The sequence below is a fragment of the Aethalodelphis obliquidens genome, unplaced genomic scaffold, assembly GCF_003676395.1.
Source record: "Aethalodelphis obliquidens isolate GAN/ISIS:26980383/991018 unplaced genomic scaffold, ASM367639v1 scaffold7, whole genome shotgun sequence".
Classification (NCBI taxonomy): Eukaryota; Metazoa; Chordata; class Mammalia; order Artiodactyla; family Delphinidae; genus Aethalodelphis; species Aethalodelphis obliquidens.
The window spans coordinates 63,694,753-63,718,422 of NW_020837951.1; the positions used below are offsets into that span (position 1 = coordinate 63,694,753).

A 23,670-nucleotide genomic window follows, 5' to 3' on the forward strand; every position below is an offset into this window, starting at 1 on the left:
TAAAATCTGTGTATCCACTTAAATATTTATCTATTTCTTGCCTGAGGTTTGGGCAGGATGCAGGTTTCCTTTAGTAATGGAATTGTGACTTATAAAGAAGCATGTACTGGAAACTCTTGTTCTTTGTATATTGAACATAAATAGGTATGTTTCCCTTAGCTGGTAGACAAGAGGAAGTTGTGATCATTTCCTTGAGAAACATTAACCCAAGTCCCCACCCAGAGATGGGTCACTGGTGATTGTTTCTTTTGGATGAAAGGAGGAGGAACAAAACAAAATAGGAGAGAGGAAGGCAATAAAATGAAAATCTGAGCTCTCTCCCGGATATGTGGGTGGATAAGTGGGGCCTGGCTTTGGAAAACTAGTATTTCAGGAAAGTCCATTCCTTTGCTCAAGGTATTATTACTCACCCACTTCACCATTGCCAACTCCTGAATGTGAACAGTAGATTAAACAAGGTGAAGAGGACCCACTGACTTACACTTAAACCTTGTCCGCTGTTCCTGACATGGAAATGTGACTTTCTTGAGATTCAGGCAGAAGAGGTTTGTGCACATGATTTCCAAGCTTTCTTCCAGCTCTTCCGGCCTCCACGCTTTCTCTCCATTCCAATTGACCAGCCCCACTGTTAAAATTTTTGGCTCATGGAAATTTTGTAGAAGCAGAGGAAAATTCTGGAGATCTCCCCTGAAGTATGTCCATATCCACAATATTTGTGCACACTTCAGGTGGGTCATGAGCCCCTCTGAATCTACTGTTGTAAATCCTTACCACCTAATCTGCTCAAAAACCTTCAAAAACTCCCCATGACCTACCAAATACATGCTTAAGACCTGGTGGCTGCCTTTCAAAGCGCCCCACGCTATGTACCCTACCTATCCTTTCAAGAGCATCTCCCAAAATTCATTTATTTAGCTTTACAGGTAATAAACATCTATTCCTTACAAAACATTAAAGTTATACATTGTAGGCATAGGTGTATGTTCATGTATACATGCAAATATATCAATCTCAGAATATATAAATACATGATATTATAATATATACAGAAATATATCTGATATATCTAATAATACATTACAATAATGTAATATATAAAATATAAAACATATTAGAAATGGAAGAATAACAAAGGTGTATAATATACAGGACTTGCTCACTATTATTGCTTTATAATTTGCATATATTTTCTCTGCTACTATATTATAAGCTACAAGGTAGGGGGAAATGTGTTTTATCTATCTTTGGTTAACCAAGGGTCCTCAGAATAGTGTCATGTATAGAATAAATGATCAGTAAAAGTTCAGAGAACACATAATATTCTTAACTAGGAATTAAATTGACAGGTTAAGGAGACTATGTACACCAATAGCTTTGATAAATTATCAAAGCTAAGTTAACCACCCTCTGTAGGGAATACTTAATGCCAACTTCCTAGAATAGAGATAAAATATATGGGAAAAAACAGCTCTAAAAACTTTTGTAAAAACAAACCAGAATCCTATATGGAGAGAAGAGTAACCATAGAGCAATTTATATAGAATATCATGCTTGTAATTAAAAACTCAGCTTTATTGTCACCCTTTCAGAAACTATTCAGTCTAAGGTAACTAATTTCTAGCACACTCCTCTATTTTCATTCTTTGCATATCACTTACAACCATCTGATATTTTTCCTTTTCAGCTGATTGATTGATGAATTGATTGATTTTCAAATTGCTTGTCTCCTCCCACTAGAATGTGAACTCTAGAGGACCAGGGACCTTGTGTGACTTGTTTCCTCGCTATAGACACAACTATACACCTACAGCTATATCTTGCACAAAGCTGGTGGACAAATAAATACCTGCCAAATAAAGGAACACATTCACAAAAATAATACTATGTATTATCTATGGATGTTTATGTACCTTTTCAAAAATATAAAAGGTATTGGAAGGGTAAACAAGAATTTTGGGGGGTGGGGTAAGTATTGAGCGGTCAGAGTCTTGGAGGATAGAACTCAGCACGGTAGTTAAAGGAGACTTTACTTACATGAGAAATGGTTTATTTCTTTAAGAAAATAGACAAGAAGCACGAGATGACAGACATTAACTATTCTGGTGGTGAGAATTTGAGTGTCTGTTATATTGCTTTTTGTACTTTTCTCTATCTTTTAAATTTCTCAAAACAATTTTTTTTAAAGGTCTGAATAGAGAAGAGTGAATTTATCCTAGCTTTACAGGATCTAAAGCTCTCTGATGTGCTGTTACCTATACTTGATCATTACAGTAATTCTGACGTAATTATTACCAGCCTTATTTTATACAGGAGGAAAATGAGACCAAGCTTGATAAGGGGGCTTGCTGATAAGGGCAATGCTCGGCTGAGAACCTGACCTAGGGATGATTTCTCTTTCAAGAGATAACATCACTGCCCCATCAAATATGAGGGCTAGACCAGAGGTAAAAAAAAAAATTAGCTTTGAGGCCAATAGGCAAGAGACCTAGAAGAGTTAAATCTAAATTGACAAACAACAAATAGGTAAATATTTTAATACAAATAGAAAATATGCCTCACATGATCTTAGGCAAGTTGCTTAAAATTTTAAGGCTTGTATTCCTCTCCTATAAAATACGGTATTTACTTACCTCATTTGATTCTTTTTTTTTTTTTGCACTGGGTCTTAGTTGAGGCTCGCGGGCTCCTTAGTTGTGGCTCGCCGGCTCCTTAGTTGCAGTACATGGGCTCCTTAGTTGCGGCTCCAGGGCTCCTTAGTTGTGGCTTGCCAGCTCCTTAGTTGTGGCATAAGAAGTCTTAGTTGCAGCATGCATGTGGGATCTAGTTCCCTGACCAGGGATTGAACCCAACCCCCTGCATTGGGAGCATGGAGTCTTATCCACTGCCCCACCAGGGAAGTCCCATTACCTCATTTGCTTCTTGTGAGCATTGTATAATTTAAGTATTTATGTATGACATAAATTATATTATATATAAAAGACACAGCATAGTATCTGGCACTTAATAGATTGTTCAATATTTGTGTGTTTCCTCTCAGTTTCTTATGCTGCCATGTATTATGTTGAACAGTTAGAAATTGCCTTTTTTTTTAATAAAAATCATCGAATATGGACAATTTTGTGAGGTTCATGCTGCTACTCTTTGAATGTGACCTCTGATAACAACCATCATCTACCTCATCTTGAATTCACACATGAGGGAAGGGCAGAGCAGAGTTTGAATAAAACTGATGATTGTTTGGGGCTTGGGCTGGAGAGTCCATTTGCAAGGACAGATAAAAGGGATTTGCAAGTGTGTAAGGAGGAGAAGGATAGTCCAATTGGCAGAGAAGGGTTTACATAATCAAGGTTAGGCAATTGCAAGCTAGACAGCTGCTCAAGAGCTTTTGGCACCAAAATATATTGACCAGCTGGGATATCATTAATGCTTAACAGTTTTATCCTCATGACCATACCTTGGCCAATTAGGTTGTCTTTGACCACCGAAGGGTATGATATACTCTGACGTAAATGCCACATGTGTATCTGTGTAGCACGTATCCTGTTGCTTTGATGTGTTGTAGAATATACACTAAATATAAATGCATTCGTTTCTTCAGAACACACGATTAAACAGTGTGATTAAAGAGGAATAGAATTTAAATAGGCATTAATTTCTTTTAAAAAACAATTATTATTCTGAGAAATACTTTTTTGTATATTCTGAGAGTAAAGGGATTCAAATAAAATTATTTTTAAGATGAATTTTTAGAGAATGATTTTAGAAAAAGAAATATGGGTAAGGAAAGCCAGTTCTGCACATTTTTCATACAAATAAATACAGACAGGAGAAATGTAATGACTGAAAGACAGTGATTGAAGGACCTTAACAGAAAGCTGTTTGCAGTGTTAAAAGAAACACTTGGACCAGTGTCATTAGCCTATGAAGCCGTTTCAGAAATGCTCTTACTAGGTAATTTCCCAATAGTGTCTTTAAATTATGGGACAGGCAAAACAAATAAGGACAAAATATAAGACAACTGAATGCCACAACATTTCCCAGAATGCTTCATACACTAAAATTTAATACGTTAGAATATTTGGAATATTTTCAGAATTTGCAACTGTGACATTGGCAAGTAAAATTTGTAATACAGAGTTTTTATACAGTAGCAAAAACACAGTCATCCAAACACAGAACCCTTACTAAACTACCTAATCCAAAATGCATGTGGATAAGGGTTTCACCTGTAAATTGTTTTTTAAATTTTAAATCATTTGCAGTTTATTTAATTTGATATCTACTGGAATTCCTTGGTCACTTGCATTAGCATTTCTGGATTAACCTTTAAACCTGGTACTGGTCATATATTTTTCCTTCCCCATATTTTAAGTACTAGTTTGGCTACTGATGATTGTTCCTTATCCCTATGTAAACCACTACAAGTGACGTCAATGTTCCTTCTTCAAAGCTGGAGATCTGACATCAAGAATTTTATATGGGGAGTATCAAAAATAAGGAGGCAACCAAACAAGTTACTCCTTCCATCTATGGAACTACTTAATCATCTGATAGAAGTCAAATAAAACACGGCCTGAGGGCAAAGGCAGCTATAAGTATGAGGAATCCTTTCTACAAATACCATACAGATATGTATATATACATGCATATACATATATGTATAAATATATACATATAGTTTTCTGCTAATGCTTTGATAAGCTATTAAAGAAACCCATTTTTATGGTCTAGTTTCTTTGCTTTCTCCAGATGGAAGGCTTTTACCAAAACTTGTAGACAATAGGTCATGTAATACTAGTAGCGGAAAGGACCTTAGCTATCATCTAGTTCAAGTCCCTCCTTTACAGATGAAAAATTTAAGGGGGTGAAAGCCTTTGCAACTTGTTAACATCCTACAGCCAGTTAGCGGCAGAGTCATGACCAGATCCCAAATGTGCACCGATAACTAGATGAATGCCATGACCTCTAAATCGTGCTTACTTTGTAAACCACATTTCTCTTAAAATACTACATACCCACTTAACATTTCAGACTGAATAATCAGCAACTTTGCTGATAATAGTGGGATGGCTTTTTTTTATGTTGAAAGTCCTGGGATAAAGGGATCCTGGACGTGAAATTCTGCCTGAAAGCCAGCCTGTTCGGGGTGGCCATGCTGTTGCTCTGTCTTCACCTTGCACTGACACTCCTCCACCAGCATCACCAGCTTGACCACGGGGGCAAGGCCAGTGCAGTTGAGCTGCAAGTGCATCGTGGTGAACTTGTCAGGTAGGCAGTGGGAGCAGAAGGTGTAGGGGTGCTGCGCAGCTTCAGGAAAACGAACAGACCCGCATTTTCCAAAGCAAAGGTTGTTCTGTACAACCACTTTCTCACAGTCTTCATGGGTGACAGTCTAAAAGACAAACACATCTCCATTGAATTACCTTGAGTCATTTCTTTACCATACATGATGCCGAAGCTATAGACTGTAAGCGAGGATAACTTAGACTAAAATTTAAGTCTTTCCAGGGACTTCCCTGGCAGTCCAGTGGTTAAGACTTTGCACTCCCATGACAGGCGGCACAGGTTTGATCCCTGGTCAGGGAACTAAGATCCCACGTGCAGTGCAGTGGCCAAAAAATAAATAAAAAGATTTAAAAATCTTTCCAATGTTGGATACAGTTTTCAATAATCAAGTGATGGCATCTCAAGAGCTTGGAGCTACCTTAACTAAATTTTATTGGATACATTAATAAATTAGCCTGTAGAAAATAACTAAGGTAATATGAAAATATTTTACTCTACACTTAAATGCCAAACTCTAAGACATTTTGTCTAATTGGGTGTTACCTGTCTGAAAATTCTAATGGTTAGCTTCTTATAAGTAATGTGCCTTACCCTTCTACTCTTCACAGTGCATTGTACAAAATATATTCTCAATACATGTTTGTTCAATTGCTCATAGAATAGATCAGAACATCCAGAGTTTAATTCTGTCCTATTTTACAGCGCTTATAGTACATTCAAATCTATTAAGTTGCATGGAGCGAAGTTGCAGCACCTGTGCCTCTAAATCATCATGCATGACATCATCTTTGCGTCTCCCATAACCCCATACACCTAGCTTTATGTGCCCTTCAAAATATATGAGCCAAACACCTTATTTTTAATTTAATTAGTGATAGAATTCAAAATAAGAGTTCAAAGGAAATTTGATTGCCCAATTCTTAAGAGCAATTTTTTCATTATACATGGGCCAACGAAGCAGTCATTATTATTTGATCATTGACTTGTCGTTGCTACATATCCTTGCCTTTTCAGAATACTTAACTGCCTTGCACAGTCAATTACCTTATAATACTGCCTGCTTAATTGTGTAGCTTTACTGGACTGTAAAATTTTACTCTATCCTGCATTGCTTTTGGTTCAGTATCTTTGTGTTTAAGGACCTGATGCAATTTCTCAATTTTAATTTAACATTTGGAGTGTGGGCTTTGCCAGGACTGACTGGAGGCAGTAGATAGTAGAATGCTCCTTTGTCTTAATAGTGTGGAATCAATCATAATAACTGCAAATCAGCCAACCAACATGAACTGGGAAACAGGTGTTTCTAAGAGGAGGAAATGTGATTTCACATCAAGATTACTTTTTGAAAGCTTATGAGAAAATACGTTAAATCATTTTTGTGATAGTAATGCTAGAACTAACATGGCAACTTCTGCCTGACAACCTCAACATATTTTATAGACCTATGAAGTAGTTAGGTGTGAAATACAGGGGTTAAGACCACCATACATGCATGTCTGGGGAGGAGTCCGATGTATCCCATCTTATCTACAGATGGAATCCACCTGTTCATCCATGTCCTAATAGAGTGTAGAGATGTAGCTAGAGAGAAGTTCTAGTGATTGCTCTAAATTCCCAACTTCCTAACTGGGGGTACAGTCAATTACCTCTCCAGATAAGACCACCCCGATGTAGAAATAAATAAATACATCCCCATAAAACAAAGCTCTATGCCATCAATATGAAGTACCATCATACCATTCTTGCAGCATTTCCAAGGTTGGAAGGAAATTTAGGGAGTATGATCATACTTTGCCAAATCCACTGATGAAGGCCCAAGGACCAAATCTGGGAATGAGGTGAGACTCGGGCTCCTGGCACATTCGTCCCCTACTTTCCACCTGTCCCAGCTGTCCACCCGCTCCTGAAAACCTGGATCCCCTTCCCCACCCAGAACAAATACCTGGCTGAAGGGCACCGTCCTACAGGTCTCCCGATGCACTTCATGGCTTTTGATGGGCAGGATGATCCCCTGAGAAGCTGGACTCATTCTGAACATGAAATGGTGCCAGAATTTCTTGGCTTCTTCCCGAAGAGGAGATTTCTCCATTGGCATCCCATCCTCTGGCTGAGTGAGACCCTGGGTCCCAGGGAAGAACTGCTCACTGACTGAGCCCTGGGGTGGGTGCAGCTCTCTCTCAGGCTTCTTCCAGAATCTCCCAAACCTGGACAGCATCTTTTCTCTCTGCCTCTGGCCTTCCCCTGCAGTGCTGGCATCTATTAGGTGTGGCACTGCCACAAACAGATCTGGCTTCTCCTCAGCTTCCTCATGGTTGCCCAAGGAGAGCTCTCTGCGATGCCTTTCTAGGAGCAAGAGAGAAACAGAATTCTGACTCTGGCGGCCATCCCCGTGCCTTGCAGCTTTCCCTAGAGGCAGGAGTAGCAACAGCTGAAGGAAGAGAAGATGCATGCTGTCGGGGCCGAAGCTTCTTGCAGATTCACAGATGGTGAGGCCCCAAAAGAGGTTCACTCTCTGCAGGACTGTGAACAGGGAGATGCTATATATAGATACCTGCCTTGTGGGATGGGAAGGCAGGTGGTCAGTAGCCAGGCAGAGTAAACACATTCCTTGTTTGCTTGAATTATGTAGTGCTAATGGTGTCCTGCCTTCATTTTGGTTTTGTGTATTTTAGAAGGCCTCAGTGAAAGCCGGGGACCCAGGGGGTAATTAGCTGACACTTTATCGTCTGAGATTTAAAGAGCAGTATTTGTGAAAACAACACATTCTTTGCCCGGATTTCCCATCACTGTTGTTAGAAGGACCAGAGTAAGGTAATATTTGTGGTGCATCTGCTTTGTGCTGGGATAGAACAGACATGTTTTAAGGAGAGAAGTATATCAGATAAAAATTAACGCATACATTTAGCCAAAGATCAGGCTGTTAGGCTCTACACACACACACACACACACGCACACGCACACGCACACGCACACGCACACACACACAGAGAAGCAGCCAAAGAAGTATATAAAAGTTGTAAGAAAGGAAGAAATAGAGGGATGTTAAGTTCGTTGAGCAGAGGACACTCCCTGTTACTGAGATGTGGTTAGGGTTGTTGATTTTTGCATAGTAACAGTAAAGGGAGTATATTCTCCTTTTCCACACATGGAAACTCACAATTCCCAAGTAATCCCCTCACCTTAAGAATCAAATACTTGGTGCTAAATTTCACAACTGGTCAATCATCAGATAAGCTTTTTCAATTGTTCACAAATTTCTCAACAGGATCCTAAGTAATAGACTGACAGCTCATTAGCCCTCACTGAGGATGGGGAAGTGTCTTTCCCTCAAGCCACCCTATTGACTTTTTTTTTTTTTTTAATTTCTCTAAACAAAGAGCCAGACTTGAGAACGTGGATTCAAAGAACCAGGTTTGATAGCTCTGGGCATGAAGCTGGCTGGTCCATTCTTTACCTTACAGAATCCACATCATCTTTATTCTGCAGTAATTGATGACCAGCTTAAATAAAGATGAAGGCAAACATGACTCTTCAGGGATCAAAGGAAAATTTGTTAGATGACTATCATTCAAAAATGTTATAAATCAGATGAGGGTATGAGAAAGGAACACATCCACAAAAATGGAACCCCAGAGTTGAGTTCAAGCTACCCTCTACACTAACTGAACAGTATTTCCATTGGGAATTGACTCAGTACTTGCTTGTATTTCTCCCCTTTTAATTTAATCACCATATTGTTTGCTTTCAGTAACACACGTAAGCCTGGAACATGCCCTTCTCTTTTTTTCAGTACCGATTAATCTTTCTTTCCAAGAAGTGATCCATTTGAATATTTTTTTCAGACACTAGTGTTCTTCTTAATAGTCAGGCATGATTTCTGTGAGACAAAGCGTCAAGTCCTTTTACCTACAATAATGAATTATTTTTAAATGAACCATCATTTTTCCAGAAATCTATCAGAAGAGATATACTTTACTTGTACCAAGTACCCATAGAACCTGTGCTAGTATTACTTAAGGTACAGTTGATTCATACTAAATGAACATTAGTATTTGCCATTTCTTTTAAAGTGCTTTTTAAAAGTTGCCTGCTGTTTGAATTTCTTAATTTCCCTCAGCCATCCAATGCAATAGGCCTTCCAGAGCTAGCCACTCTAAATATAAATGACATAATTTATATTAGCTGACCACTTAATTATAAATATGGTGTGGGAGCTAACTATGATAGGTTTCCTGATTCCTTTTAGACTTTACGTTTTCGTGCCTGAAGTTCCATTGCCATCAATCACAGTTTTTCCCCAGACTGAAGACTATTCCAGAAATTCTACTCGGGGTCTCAGGTTGCTTGTCTCTGAACATAGGGTACAATTCAAATAATTTCTTTTGAATTAAAATTTGTAGAAGACTCACTTTGTGGGCCAAGCATCATATTAGATACTAGAATATGATAGAAAATGATGAAAACTTACTTCCTGCCCTCAAGTAGTCTAGTGGTATCACACATTTTATAACTTTATTCAATTAGCTGTAGGGATGTCAGTTATGCCTATTTATCCTTTCCTTAGTCCTAAACCCCTCTTCTCCTGATACTAATTTTGGTGTTTATAAATGTCATTTAAAAATTACTCATGGAGCATTTCCTTTTGCTGTTCTGTCACTCCTGTTGAGAAAATGTGCAAATATCTTGAAGGGTAAATCTAGCAAAGTAAAGCCTTCTGTGACGAGTACTACGGTACAGGAGTCTATCTTCAACCCCTGCCTTTTACAGTTAACAGCAGATGACATTCTCCCTTCACCACTGTGTCCTTACATCAGTTCTGAAGCTGTGTATGTGGTACATTATAGTTTATGCTTAAAAACATAAACATTTTGGTGTGGGTCTTCAGTCATACAAGCATACAGTGACCTCCCAATTTGGATGAAGCCAAATGGAGATATAGGTGTGGAGGGGGTCTCCAGACACAGCAGGGAGCCGCTGTGTGGAGAGAGCACCACAAATTGCTGGTGTCCTTAGTACCAAATGCCACAGCGGAAGGCAGGCCTGAGCTTTCATGAGCCCAAGTCTGCCTAAATCTGCTTTCTGGGACCACCTCAAGCCTTCGTGCGAGCCAGAGGGTCCAATCCCATCCTTCATTCTTTCCGATTTATAACTCACGCTCCGCGTGATCTGAACTCTGAGTTCAACTTGACCTGGCTTCCTAGGCACTAGGATGTCTTCAGGACTGGGTGGAGCTCCCAGTGTGCCTGTGAGAGAACAGTAACAGCTATGTTTTTCTGTCCCTCTTACAGACTCTCAGAAAGGAGCTAAAAGCAGTCCAGTGCTCTCTAAGGGGAAACAGAGAAACTCAATTCTTTTGTAAAAACCCCAGACCTAAATCAACAAAAGGTGAGAGGCAGCGTTGGGGTAGGAGATAGGCATTAGAGTTAAAACTGAGAGACAGAAAGGGGAATTTGGGCTGATGGCTTTGTGGAAGAAATCTGTCTAGGGTACATGCCATTGCCTCAAAACTCTCTCTCTTTTCAAAATAGAGAATAACCACAGGACCATGGGAGTTTAGATTATTTAAAAAGAACTCAAAAGAAGGCAAAATCTTTCCCTTCTTTTCCAAAGGACAAGGAAGACAGCAAATTAGGGTACGTGGTTTCCCCTTAAACCTCTTATCATGATTTAGTTTAGTAAATTATTTAAAACATAGTTCTCTCTCCCTGTCCACTCCCCTCCTTTCCACTTTCTATGGAAAGAAAACATTAGGAAGGCCTACCTCCCCAAAGCTACTTCACTTATTGAACTCATGGATACACTCATTCATACAGCATATATCTGAGTGCCAGCTCTGTGCTAGGTCCTAAGGATAAAATAGTGAGGGTGTCCTTGTCCAGGCCTAATGAAGTTTGCAATCTAGAGGGAGAGTATAGCTTATTCAAAATGAGTTACACAAGGAAAACCTAGGCAGACAACATTCCTAGCACTAATCAGGGACTTTCAGGTAGATCCAAATCCCAAAGGCACCGTGGACTGTCACACTGTGTTTCTACTAGTTTTATTCAATAAACATTTGCAAATAAGTATTGCACCAGGTAGTGCAATAGATGTCATGCAAATTTTTTCTTTTATTTTTGATTAGGTAATAAATAGGTGTAGCAACAAAATTGAGATTATACAAAAAATTGTATGGTAAAAAGTAAATATTCCTCTGAACTCCCAGGCTTCCTGTCCTGCCGTGGAGGCCATCAGTGTTGTCAACTTATTTATGTTCAATCGTTTAAAATTGTTACCGCTTATGGGCTGAATTGTGTCTTCCCCCTAATTTACATGTTGAAGTCATAACCCCCAGTATCTCAGAATGTGACTGTATTTGAAGATAGGGCCTTTAGAGAGGTAATGAAATTTAAATGAGGCCGTTAGGGTGGGGCTTCATCCAATAAGGCTGATGTCCTCATAAGAAAAAGAGATTGAGACAAAGACACACACAGAGGAAAGACCATGTAAAGACATAAGGGGAAGACGGCTGTCTACATTCCCAGAAGAGAGCCCTCAGAAGGAAACAACCTTACCAACACCTTGACTTTGGACTTCCAGCCTCTAGAACTGTGAAAAAATAAATTTCTATTGTTTAAGCCACCAAGTCTGTAGTACTTCGTTTTGGCAGCTGTAACAAACTAATACATCACTCAAAGAGAAAAAATATGTAGACAATAGAAAAAGACAAATACCAAATGGTGTACCATATTATAAAATTTCCCCATTTCCACTCTTCGGCACTGATCTCAGCATTACATTTTAAGGTCAGATTATTCTGTTAGCAGTTTCAGTGATCTTATTGCTCTCTGTCCAAAACACTCCCACACCGTAAAGAAGCATTTTACTTTTTGCAACTGGGGATGTATCTATTACTATGCACAAGTCATGGACAATACCTAAATTTGACAAATAAGCTACTTACCAGGATCTCACAGAGGGCTCCTACAAATCTGAGAAGGAGGCCAAGGCAGCCAAGGCGACTTCACTATGTGCCCCACCATCCAGCATCCATCCATCCCCCACTGCCTACAGCCTCTATTTATAGCTAGTCCAGGATGCCTTCACTGATGATAAACATCTGTCATGCTCCTTCTTCCTAATCCTTAAAATTTACCTGGATCATTTCTCATTTTGCAGAAAGCTGCTCTCAGAAAGAGTAATGTAAGTGGGAGTAACTCCAGATTTGAAGCCAGAAAAACTTTGGCTCGGCCTGACAGTTTATTAAGCCTCATGATCTCAGGTACTTAACTTCATGTCCCTAAACCTTGCCAGAAAAAATACCACCTGCCATGCTTTCCTCATCTGGCTCATTGCCTTTCTTTTCACCCCAGATCCTGTTATTACCCTGGGTAACTTCAGGATTCACATGGATGGGTCTGACCAATAACATGCCATCAGTATTACATGATGTCCTATTCAGTACCCTGGCTGAGATCTGATGATTCCACTCTGCCTGGCCTCTCCATCCCCTTTACATTCGCACCCCTGTTATTCCCAGGAATTGCTCCACCTCTGACCGGTAAATTTCACATTCCACTCTCTCAGGACAACCTTCTGTTGTTTCCGTTCTCTCAGTTGTTTCCACGGCATCTGTTTTCTGCTTTGCCCTTATAATAGTGCTACCACAATTGCAGTTAAATAATTACTTCTATGAACATTTGTTTAACATTTGTCTCCACTTTAGATTTTAAAGTCCATGAAAGTAGGGGCTCTGCCTTTCTCGGTCACCATCTCAGGCCCTAGAAGAGTTCCTTCTGTGTAATAGCTGCTCAAAATATTTGTGAATGAGTGAATATAAATCCTCTGGTCTTCACTTCCTTCCCTATCCAGCTTGTATCCATGGCCCATCACTTCAAATTTTTGCAATATTCCCAACTTCCTCATCCCTTTTTCTTTCTCTTGCATGATCTAGTAAAATTCCAACCCTGGAAACACCCAGCTGTCCCTCTTTCCTGGACCACTTCTGGGCTATGGAATTCTGGCAGAGACAATTACAAAATGGAGAAAATTGATTCCATATAAATGATCTCCCATCTTAACTGAACCCTCAATTCTGCCCAGCAGGCTTTTGTATGACTCTAGTCAACTCTCTCTTCATTTTCCAGGTAGATTATTTAAAAATCTTCTCTGATAATCTCAAACTTTTGACTGCTCTGCTTCTTTCAACGTTTTCAGCAAATGAACTCACCCCTTCTTCCACAGAGAAGGATAGAAGCCATCAGATGGGAGCGTTTCCTTTGACTTTATCATCAAACCACAACAATTCATTCCTCCTTTCCACTCTGCTCTTGAAATCCACCCTTTCCAACCTACTTTATTAATAGTCTCATCCCATATCATCAAACTCCCTTCACTCCACTGGCTGCCTCTTACTAGCATTTATATAGTGTGTGCTTGTTTTCAAGTTTTAAAAATGTCTCTTTGATTTCATAAAGGTTTCCAGGTTCTTTTCTTCCGTATTGTCTTCTGCCTTCCCAGGCAAACTTTGGAAAGAATTGTCCAAACCCAAACTCTACTTTCTGACGTCCACTGACATATCAACCCACCGAAGTCTAGCTTTTTGCTGCAGCCCTCCTTTAAATCTTTCTTCCCAGGATCACCCATGCCTCCGTGTAGCTATTGGAACTCTCTGCAAAATGAAACTCACTTCTCATGAATTTGGTCCTAAATAAAATGGAGAAAGAAAGGGAGGTCAGAGTAGGCAAAAGAGCTACGAGAAACCTGCAATTTTAACCTCCAAGAGCAGATCTGCCATCCAGCCAGCTTTCTGGGGAGTAGAGGATGTACAGGGAGTCACCTCTCCCATAACACCAGGATTTATTTGGGGCTCCGGAAGCCAAGTCCCTTCTTTACTCTGCCAGTTAGCAATTCCTCAGCATTGATTTAATTTGGCTGCATGTGTGTCTTCCCAACCCGGGGAGAAGGCTCCTTGGAGGCAAGGTCTGTGTTTGCTGGAGACTGCATTGACAGCAGTCTGACACAGACTTCGAGAACAGGGATTTTGCTTAATGTATTTTTGTTTCTTTCCTGTTCCTGGCTCCTTGCTCTACACTTAGGTTAATGAAAGTTTGCTTTTTTTTTTTTGTAATGAATGTTTGCTTTAACATACCAAATCCAGTAAAAATTTTGGACAGCAACTTCTGACATGGGTCCTTGTTGTGCTTTACTTTCTAAGAGGTATCTCTTTGTCCTGGAGAACTTATCCTTAATTCTCTGTGTTTAGACCCTATTTTAAAATCAAATTTCCACTGAGCCTCGGAAGACTCAGAATAAAACTTTATTTCCCAGCTTGGCCACAGTCTCAGAGTAGGTCTTTGAACTTTGTCATACCAGCCACGGTTCCCAGGCAAATCTCTTCCGAAAGATAATTATACTTTGAAAAAAGCCAACTCAGGCCAGTGGACTCTGTGTTAGTTAACTTTATGCAGCTTGTAAATTGTTTCCCTCCAGTTGGAAGATGGGGATGGTGTATCACCAACAGAAATGAATGTAGGGGGCAACTTCTGAAAACTGTTCCCCCACTGGCCACCTTGCCAGTTTCTGCTTATACAATGCAGGCAGATTGGGGGAAACATATTGTCCCTATAAGCTCATAACACATGGACAAATGATTAAAAACACATGGAAAACAGTTCCACGGCTAAGCTAAAATTCAGATGGGAATGGAAAATCAACTTGCAAAGCTTTCAACTGTCTCGGGGCCAAATGTGGGACAGAATGCGAGGAGAAGTTGCCAAAAGAGAGGGAAGTTGGGGAAAAAAGCAAGTCGTGGATAGGAAACCTAAAACAATGGTACATTGTATTCACAACGCTTCTCTAAGCCTCTCCAAGAGTAGGCACCAAAATCAACTCTGGAAATATTAAGACCTTTATTTCACAAAAGATTTTAGACAGATTTATATTTTCTACCCTCTATAAATAAAGGTTGGCTTTGCTCTCTTGGCAACACCTATGCAGAAACATAATGTTAAGTATCTGTAATATAAATATTAAAATATTACACATTTTTCCCTCCAAGGTGTGGGAATTAAGTAACAAGGTGGTATAAGACAAACCGTGAAAAATCGTGACAATAAAATGCAAAAGCAAAGCAGAAACTTCCGGTAAGGCTTGCCTTCTATTGTGTACCTGACCCTGGGTCCAAGTTTGCTATAAAATTGGGCACACCTTAGTCACATGTGCAAAAGTTCAAATGTGACTCTTGATTCAAATCTGAAACTCTTAGAAGCCTGTTATTCGCAGCTAGTCACCAAAATGACCTAAGGATTCTGCTGGGTGGGAAATCTGTAGGCAAGAAGGTGATTTACTGGGAGCCAGTCTCAGCTGGCTTTCTCTGTCCTTCAGCTTCTAGTCTGAATCCTCCCTGACTCTTGTACACCCCAAACCACATTTTTCTCCATCTAGCACCATTTACATATTCATTTGGAGGCCTGATGAACACTCAATATATGCAGCAAGTGTGTTACTTTTGTATGTAAAAGGGAATTTTGAAAATATGGCCTCACTGCAGAGCCATTCTTAGAAAACAACTATCATCCAAGTCCTTAGCAACAAACAATCCTTTAGCAAAACAAACAATCCTTTCTGTCAGGGGAAAAACTATCCCCTAACTTGTCTCTCTTTATAATGAGATTTGTGTATCATAGATCATGCCTGAAAGCAAGGCATATTGAGGTTTTAAAAAGAAAGAAAATTCTGGATTTTTCCAACAAATGGAAACATTTCTATATTCAACAAAATATCCTAATACATGGGAAAGTTCTTACCGGAAAATGCAACTTTAAAACCCCAACTGTCTTACTCCCCAGCTCCTCCTTCCCTGCTTACTGGTAAGGACAACACTGCTTGAAGTTGTCACCCTCTTCCAAGTACTGTGCATTACACACACACACACACACACACACACTCACACTTCATAGCTCTTCAACTCTTACAAAGTTACCTTTCATTGAATGCCTACTCTGTCCTAGGCATATTCTTCATAGTTTCACATTTAATTCTCACAATTTTTTAGGAAGCTATTATTACTCCCACTTTCTAGATAAGAAACCTAAGTTTAGGATACATAGCTAGTCAGTGGTGGGATTGAGATCTAAACCTACCTTATGCTTTTCTCTGTGGTCAGTTTGCCTATTGCAATATAGCTATTAAACTTGTGCATATATTATTTTAAATTCTGCTACTTTAACATTATGGGATAGAATTATTATTTTAATGGAGGCAATATTCCATTAAGCATTCTTCTGTCATTGGACATTTAAATCATGTAACTTTGCTCCAATTTTTTATTGCCCTGAAATAAAGATATCCTCATGCATATAGCTTTCATTTTGTTTTGAAAAATTTCCACTGTGTTGTAGAGATTATTTCGTTGTTTCTCTTTCTTTATACTGCTTTATTGAAGGATAAATGATAAACAAAAACCAAAATGTACTTAAAGGGTACAGTTGGATAGATTTAGACATACATGTGCATATATGTATACACGTGCATATCTGTGAAACTATCACTACAATCAAAATAGTGAACATAACCATCACTCCTAAAACCTTCCTTCTGTCCCTTGGCAATCCCTTCCTCTGCCATTTCCTGTCCTCCTCATTTATTCCCAGATAACACCTGATTTGCTTTTTGTCAACATAGATTAGTTTGCACATTCCAGAATTTTCTATAAATGGAGTACATATACACTGTATATTCTTTTTTGTCAGGCTTCTTTCACTCAGCATAAGTATTTTAACAATCGTCCATGTTGTAGCAATGTCTCATTTCTTTTTATTCCTGAATAGTATTTCATTGCAGGGATATGCTATAATTTATTTATCCATTCATATGATAATAGACAATTGGCTGTTGACAGTTTCGGCTGTTACAAATAAAGTTGCTATGAACATTTATGTACAAGTCTTTGAACGGAGATATGTATTTTCTTCTCTTGTATAAATTCGTAGGAGTGGAATGGTTGGTTCATACACAGTTTAACTTTTAAACCACCAAATTGTTTTCCAAAGTGGTGGGGCTGTTTTATATTTCCACCAGCAGTGTATGAGAGCTCCAGTTCCTTCACATCCTCACCATCACTTAGTACAGTCGGCCTTTTTAATTTTAGCTATTCTAGTAGGAGTGTAATACTACCTCATTGTGGCTTTAGTTTATAATTCCTTAATGACTGAACAATAGGAGAACATATTTTCATGTATTTATTTGCCATCCATATATCTTCTTTGGTGAAGTATCTGTTCAAATCTTCTGCCCATTTAAAAAATTATTATTGATTTCTTAATAATATAATAGTCTTTTTTAAAAAATAGATCTTTATTGGAGTATAATTGCTTCACAATACTGTGTTAGTTTCTGTTGTACAGCAAAGTGAATCAGCCATATGCCCAGCAAATGAAACCATAAACAAGACAAAAAGACAACCCTCAGAATGGGAGAAAATGTTTGCAAATGAAACGACAAAGGATTAATCTCCAAAATATACAAACAGCTCAAGGAGCTCAATATAACACAAACCAAACAATCCAATTAAAAAATGGGCGGAAGATCTAAATAGACATTTCACCAAGGAAGACATACAGATGGCCAAGAGGCACATGAAAAGATGCTCAACATCACTGGTTACTAGAGAAATATAATATAGTCTTATATTCTCTATATTGGAGTTTTTAAAAAATATGGTTTGGATACAAGTCCTTTATCAGATATATGCATAGTAAGTATTTTCTCCTAGTCTGTAGCTTGTCATTTTCTTAAGTGTCTTGGTCAAGATGTATTATCCTTTTGTATGTATTGTTGATTTTAATTGGTAAAAATTTTTTAGAATTTTTCCATCTATATTCATGAGGGATGTTGGTCTGAAGTTTTCTTTTCTTACAATACTTTTGTATGGTTTGCTGTCAGAGTAATACTGGCCTCAGAATGAGTTAGAAAGTATTCATTCCTCTGTGATTTTCTGAGTTTTATAAAGATTTGGTACTATTTCTTCCTTAAATATTTGCAGAATTCAATAGTGAAGCTATCTGAGCCTGGAAATTTCTTTGTGAGAAACTACAAATTCAACTTTTGTAAGAGTTCTAGGCTTTTTTCAAGTTACCTATTTTTTCTTGATTGAGCTTTGGTCGTTTGTCTCTTTCAAGGAATTTGACCATTTAAGCTGTCTATTGATACAAGTTGTTTATGACAGTCCCTTATTTTTCTTTTAGTAGCTATAGAATATGTAGTGCTGTCACCTGATGTCACTTATCATTCCTGATATTAGCAATATGTGTCCTCTTCTCATCTTTTCCTGATCAGTCTGGTTAGAGATTTACCAATTTCATTGATATTCTCAGAAAATCAGCTTCGGTTTCACTGATTTTCCCTATTGATTTCCTGTTTTGCTATTTCATTAGCTTCTGATCTGGTATTTTTCATTTCCTTATTTATGTTTTCTTCTTTTTCTATTTTCTTAAAGTGGAAGCTGAGGGTAATACCTTTCTTCTTTTCTAATATAGGCATTTAGTGCTATAAAATTCCCTGTAAGTACTGCATGGTATCCTACAATCGTTGATGTGTTTCCATTTTAATTCAGTTCACCATAATTTTTAAGCTCCCCTTTGACTTCTTCTTTAATCCAGCATTAAAGAAATCTATAATGTAGCTTCCAGACACTTACGGATTTTCCAGAGATATTTCTGTTACTGAATTCTAATTTAATTCCATTGTGGCTAGTGAACATATTTTGTATATCGAGACCCATTTTATGTCCCAGAATATGGTCTGCCCTGGTAAATGTTCCATGTGCACTTGCAAACAATGTATATGCTGCTGTCTGTGGGTAGAGTGTTCTATAAATATCTGCTAGGTTAATTTGTTAACAGTATCCATACTTCTCTATCCTTACTGATTTTCTGCCTACTTGTTCTATCAATCATCGAGAGAGGGGTATTAACATTACCGACTATAATTAGAGATTTGTCTAGGTCTCCTTACATCTCTATTTTTAATTTTGTTATTAGCTGCATGACTATTTAGGATTATTATGTTTTGTTGATGTACTGGCTCCTTTAAATTATAAGCTAACCTTATTTATCCTTGGTAAATACTCTTTGCTCTAAAATTTTCTGATAACATAGCCACTGCAGCTTCCTTTTTGACTAGTTTTAGGACAGTGTATTGTTTTCCATTTTTCTTCTGTAGGATAACTTGGCAGTGATTACCTGTAGGAAGCAATAATACAGATGGGGATAGAAGTGAAAGGTGAACTCATACTTCATTGCTTGGAAAAAGTATTGCAGGTTACCATAAGGCCTTTAATGGAAGTGTTGGTTGATTTTTGTTCCTTTCTGTCTTAGGATAAACTAAACTTTATTGCCTAGCAGAATATAAGACCCATAAAAACTGTTCAAAATGAACAGTTATATGTGTAAGTTATGGGGATAGTCTATTCATTTCCTGCGCAATCCTTACTGAAGACTTATAAAATAAATTTTAAGAAAATCATGGCATTCTGGATATTACAGACACACTCCGCCATCAGTAACTGTTGTCCCATGATTAATAGCGGGAAAGAGGAGGAAGATCAATAAAGCAGTACCTTAAATTTTAAAATATGTCGAATCAGTATTTTCTTTCCCTTAACCAACTGTATTAACAAATAAAAAACCTGAGAGAGACTTGGGGCAAAGACTGGAAAAAGTATCTTGGATGAATTACGTAAACACACAGCTAATACATCAACACACTTATAGCTCTCTAAAATACATTTTTATGTGGTGATTTTTACTAGCGTTTTTTCAGAAATATTTCCTATAACATACAACTTACCGTTTTTTAAACATCTTTATTGGAGTATAACTGCTTTACAATGGTGTGTTACTTTCTGTTGTATAACAAAGTGAATCACCTATATGTATACATATATCCCGATATTCCCTCCCTCTTGTGTCTCCCTCCCACCTTCCCTCTCCCACCCCTCTAGGTAGTCAAAAAGCACTGAGCGGATCCCCCTGTGTGATGCAGCTGCTTCCCACTAGCTATTTATTTTACATTTGGTAGTGTATATATATCAGTGCCACTCCCTCACTTCATCCCAGCTTACCCTTCCCCCTCACCGTGTCCTCAAGTCCATTCTCTGCATCTGCGTCTTTATTCCTGTCCTGCTGCTAGGTTCGTCAGAACCTTTTTTTTTTTTTTTTTAGATTCCATATATATGTGTTAGCATACGGTATTTGTTTTAATCTTTCTGACTTGCTTCACTCTGTATGACAGACTCTAGGTCCATTTACCTCACTACAAATAACTCAATTTCGTTTCCTTTTATGGCTGAGTAATATTCCATTGTATATATGTGCCACATCTTCTTTACCCATTCATCTATTGATGGACACTAAGGTTGCTTCCATGTCCTGGCTATTGTAAATAGTGCTGCAATGAACATTGTGGTACATGTCTCTTATTGAATTATGGTTTTCTCAGGGTATATGCCTAGTAGTGGGATTGCAGGGTCGTATGGGAGTTCTATTTTTAGTTTTTTTGTTTGTTTGTTTTTTTGTGGTACGCGGGCCTCTCACTGTTGTGGCCTCTCCCGTTGCGGAGCACAGGCTCTGGATGCGCAGGCTCAGCGGCCATGGCTCACGGGCACAGCCGCTCCGTGGCATGTGAGATCTTCCCGGACTGGGGTACGAACCCGTGTCCCCTGCATGGGCAGGCGGACTCTCAACCACTGCGTCACCAGGGAGGCCCTATTTTTAATTTTTTAAGGAACCTCCATACTGTTCTCCATAGTGGTTGTATCAAATTACATTCCCACCAACAGTGCAAGAGGGTTCCCTTTTCTCCACACCCTCTCTACCATTTATTGTTTGTAGATTTTTGGATGATGGCCATCCTGACTGGTGTGAGGTGATACCTCATTGTAGTGTTGATCTGCATTTCTCTAATGATTAGTTATGTTGAACATTCTTTCATGTGTTTGTTAGCCATCTGTATATCTTCTTTGGAGAAATGTCTATTTAAATCTTCTACCTATTTTTGGATTGGGTTGTTTGTTTTTTGATATTGAGCTGCATGAGCTGCTTGTAAATTTTGGAGATTAATCCTTTGTCAGTTGCTTCATTTGCAAATATTTTCTCCCATTCTGAGGGTTGTCTTTTCGTCTTGCTTGTGGTTTCTTTTGCTATGCAAAAGCTTTGAAGTTTCATTAGGTCCCATTTGTTTATTTTTGTTTTTATTTCTATTTCTCCAGGAGGTGGGTCAAAAAGGATCTTGCTGTGATTTATGTCAAAGAGTGACCCTTCTATGTTTTCCTCTAAGAGTTTTATAGTGTCTGACCTTACATTTAGGTCTTTAATCCATTTTGAGCTTATTTTTGTGTTAGGGAGTGTTCTAATTTCATTCTGTTACATGTACCTGTCCAGTTTTCCCAGCACCACTTATTGAAGAGGCTGTCTTCTCTCCATTGTATATTCTTGCCTCCTTTATCAAAGATAAGGTGACCATATGTGCATGGGTTTATCTCTGGGCTTTCTATCCTGTTCCATTGATCTATATTTCTGTTTTTGTGCCAGTACCATACTGTCTTGATTAGGGTAGGTTTGTAGTATAGCCTGAAGTCAGGAAGCCTGATTCCTCCAGCTCAGTTTTTCTTTCTCAATATTGCTTTGGCTATTCAGGGTCTTTTGTATTTACATACCAATAGTGAAATTTTTTGCTCTAGTTCTGTGAAAAATGCCACTGGTAGTTTGAAAGAGAATGCATTGAATCTGTAGACTGCTTTGGGTTATAGTCATTTTCACAATGCTGTTTCTTCCAATCTAAGAACATGGTATATCTCTCCAACTGTTGGTATCATCTTTCATTTCTTTCACCAGTGTCTTACAGTTTTCTGCATTCAGGGCTTTTTTCTCCTTAAGTAGGTTTATTCCTAGGTATTTTATTCTTTTTGTTGCAGTGGTAAAGGGGAGTGTTTCCTTAATTTCCCTTTCAGATTTTTCATCATTAGTTTATAGGAATGCAAGAGATTTCTGTGCATTAATTTTGTATCCTGCAACTTTACCAAATTCATTGATTAGCTCTAGTAGTTTTCTGGTAGCATCTTTAGGATTCTCTATGTATAGTATCATGTCATCTGCAAAGTGACAGCTTTACTTCTTTTCTGATTTGGATTCCTTTTATTTCTTTTTCTTCTCTGATTGCTGTGGCTAAAACTTCCAAAACTGTGTTGAAAAACAGAGGTGAGAGTGGGCATCCTGGACTTGTTCCTGATTTTAGAAGAAATGGTTTCAGTTTCTCACCATTGAGAATGATGCTGGCTGTGGGTTTGTCATATATGGCCTTTATTATGTTGAGGTAAGTTCCCTCTATGCCTACTTTCCGGATAATTTTTTATCATAAATGGGTGTTGAATTTTGTTAAAAGCTTTTGCTGCATCTATTGAGATGATCATATGGTTTTTATCCTTCAATTTGTTAATACGGTGTATCACATTGATTGATTTGCATATATTGAAGAATCCTTGCATTCCTGTGATAAACCCCACTTGATCATGGTGTATGATCTTTTTAATGTGCTGCTGGATTCTGTTTGCTAGTATTTTGTTGAGGATTTTTGCATCTATGTTCATCAGTGATATTGGTGTGTAGTTTTCTTTTTTTGTGACATCTTTGTCTGGTTTTGGTATCAGCAACATGGTGACCTCAGAGAATGAGTTTGGGAGTGTTCCTCCTTCTGCTATATTTTGGAAGAGTTTGAGAAGAATAGGTGTTAGCTCTTCTCTAAATGTTTGATAGAATTTGCCTGTGAAGCCATCTGGTCCTGGGCTTTTGTTTGTTGGAAGATTTTTAATCACAGTTTCAATTTCAGTGCTTGTGATTGGTCTGTTCATATTTTCTATTTCTTCCTGGTTCAGTCTTGGAAGGTTGTGCTTTTCTAAGAATTTGTCCATTTCTTCCAGGTTCAGTCTTGGAAGGTTGTGCTTTTCTAAGAATTTGTCCATTTCTTCCAGGTTGTCCATTTTATTGGCATATAGTTGCTTGTAGTAATCCCTCATGATTCTTTGTACTTCTGCAGTGTCAGTTGTCACTTCTCCTTTTTCATTTCTAATTCTGTTGATTTGAGTCTCTTCCCTTTTTTTCCTTGATGAGTCTGGCTAGTGGTTTATCAATTTTGCTTATCTTCTCAACGAACCAACTTTTAATTTTACTGAAATTTGCTATTGTTTCCTTCATTTCTTTTTCATTTATTTCTGATCTGATCTTTATGATTTCTTTCCTTCTGCTAACTTTGGGGTTTTTTTGCTCTTCTTTCTCCAATTGCCCTAAGTGTAAGGTTAGTTTATTTGAGATGTTTCTTGTTTCTTGAGGTAGGATTGTATTGCTATAA

General features: G+C 38.3%; 1 protein-coding gene across 1 annotated transcript; it reads right to left on the reverse strand.

The window, feature by feature from the left end:
• Positions 1-4,043: 4,043 nt before the first annotated feature.
• On the reverse strand, positions 4,044-8,365 carry CER1 (cerberus 1, DAN family BMP antagonist). The gene is made up of 2 exons (XM_027106001.1): positions 7,229-8,365; positions 4,044-5,392 (listed from the first exon to the last, which is right to left on the reverse strand). Exons 1-2 carry the CDS (start codon positions 7,889-7,891, stop codon positions 5,078-5,080), a joined length of 978 nt encoding a protein of 325 aa, XP_026961802.1. The 5' UTR covers positions 7,892-8,365; the 3' UTR covers positions 4,044-5,077.
• Positions 8,366-23,670: the final 15,305 nt, after the last annotated feature.

What these genes read in the sequence shown, in the direction of transcription:
- CER1 (XM_027106001.1), bottom strand. Translation starts at nt 7,891, where the DNA reads ATGTGTTTACTCTGCCTGGCTACTGACCACCTGCCTTCCCATCCCACA. An exon ending in GGACGGTGCCCTTCAGCCAG is followed by an intron (nt 5,393 to 7,228) that starts GTATTTGTTCTG and finishes TTTGTCTTTTAG; the next exon opens with ACTGTCACCCATGAAGACTG.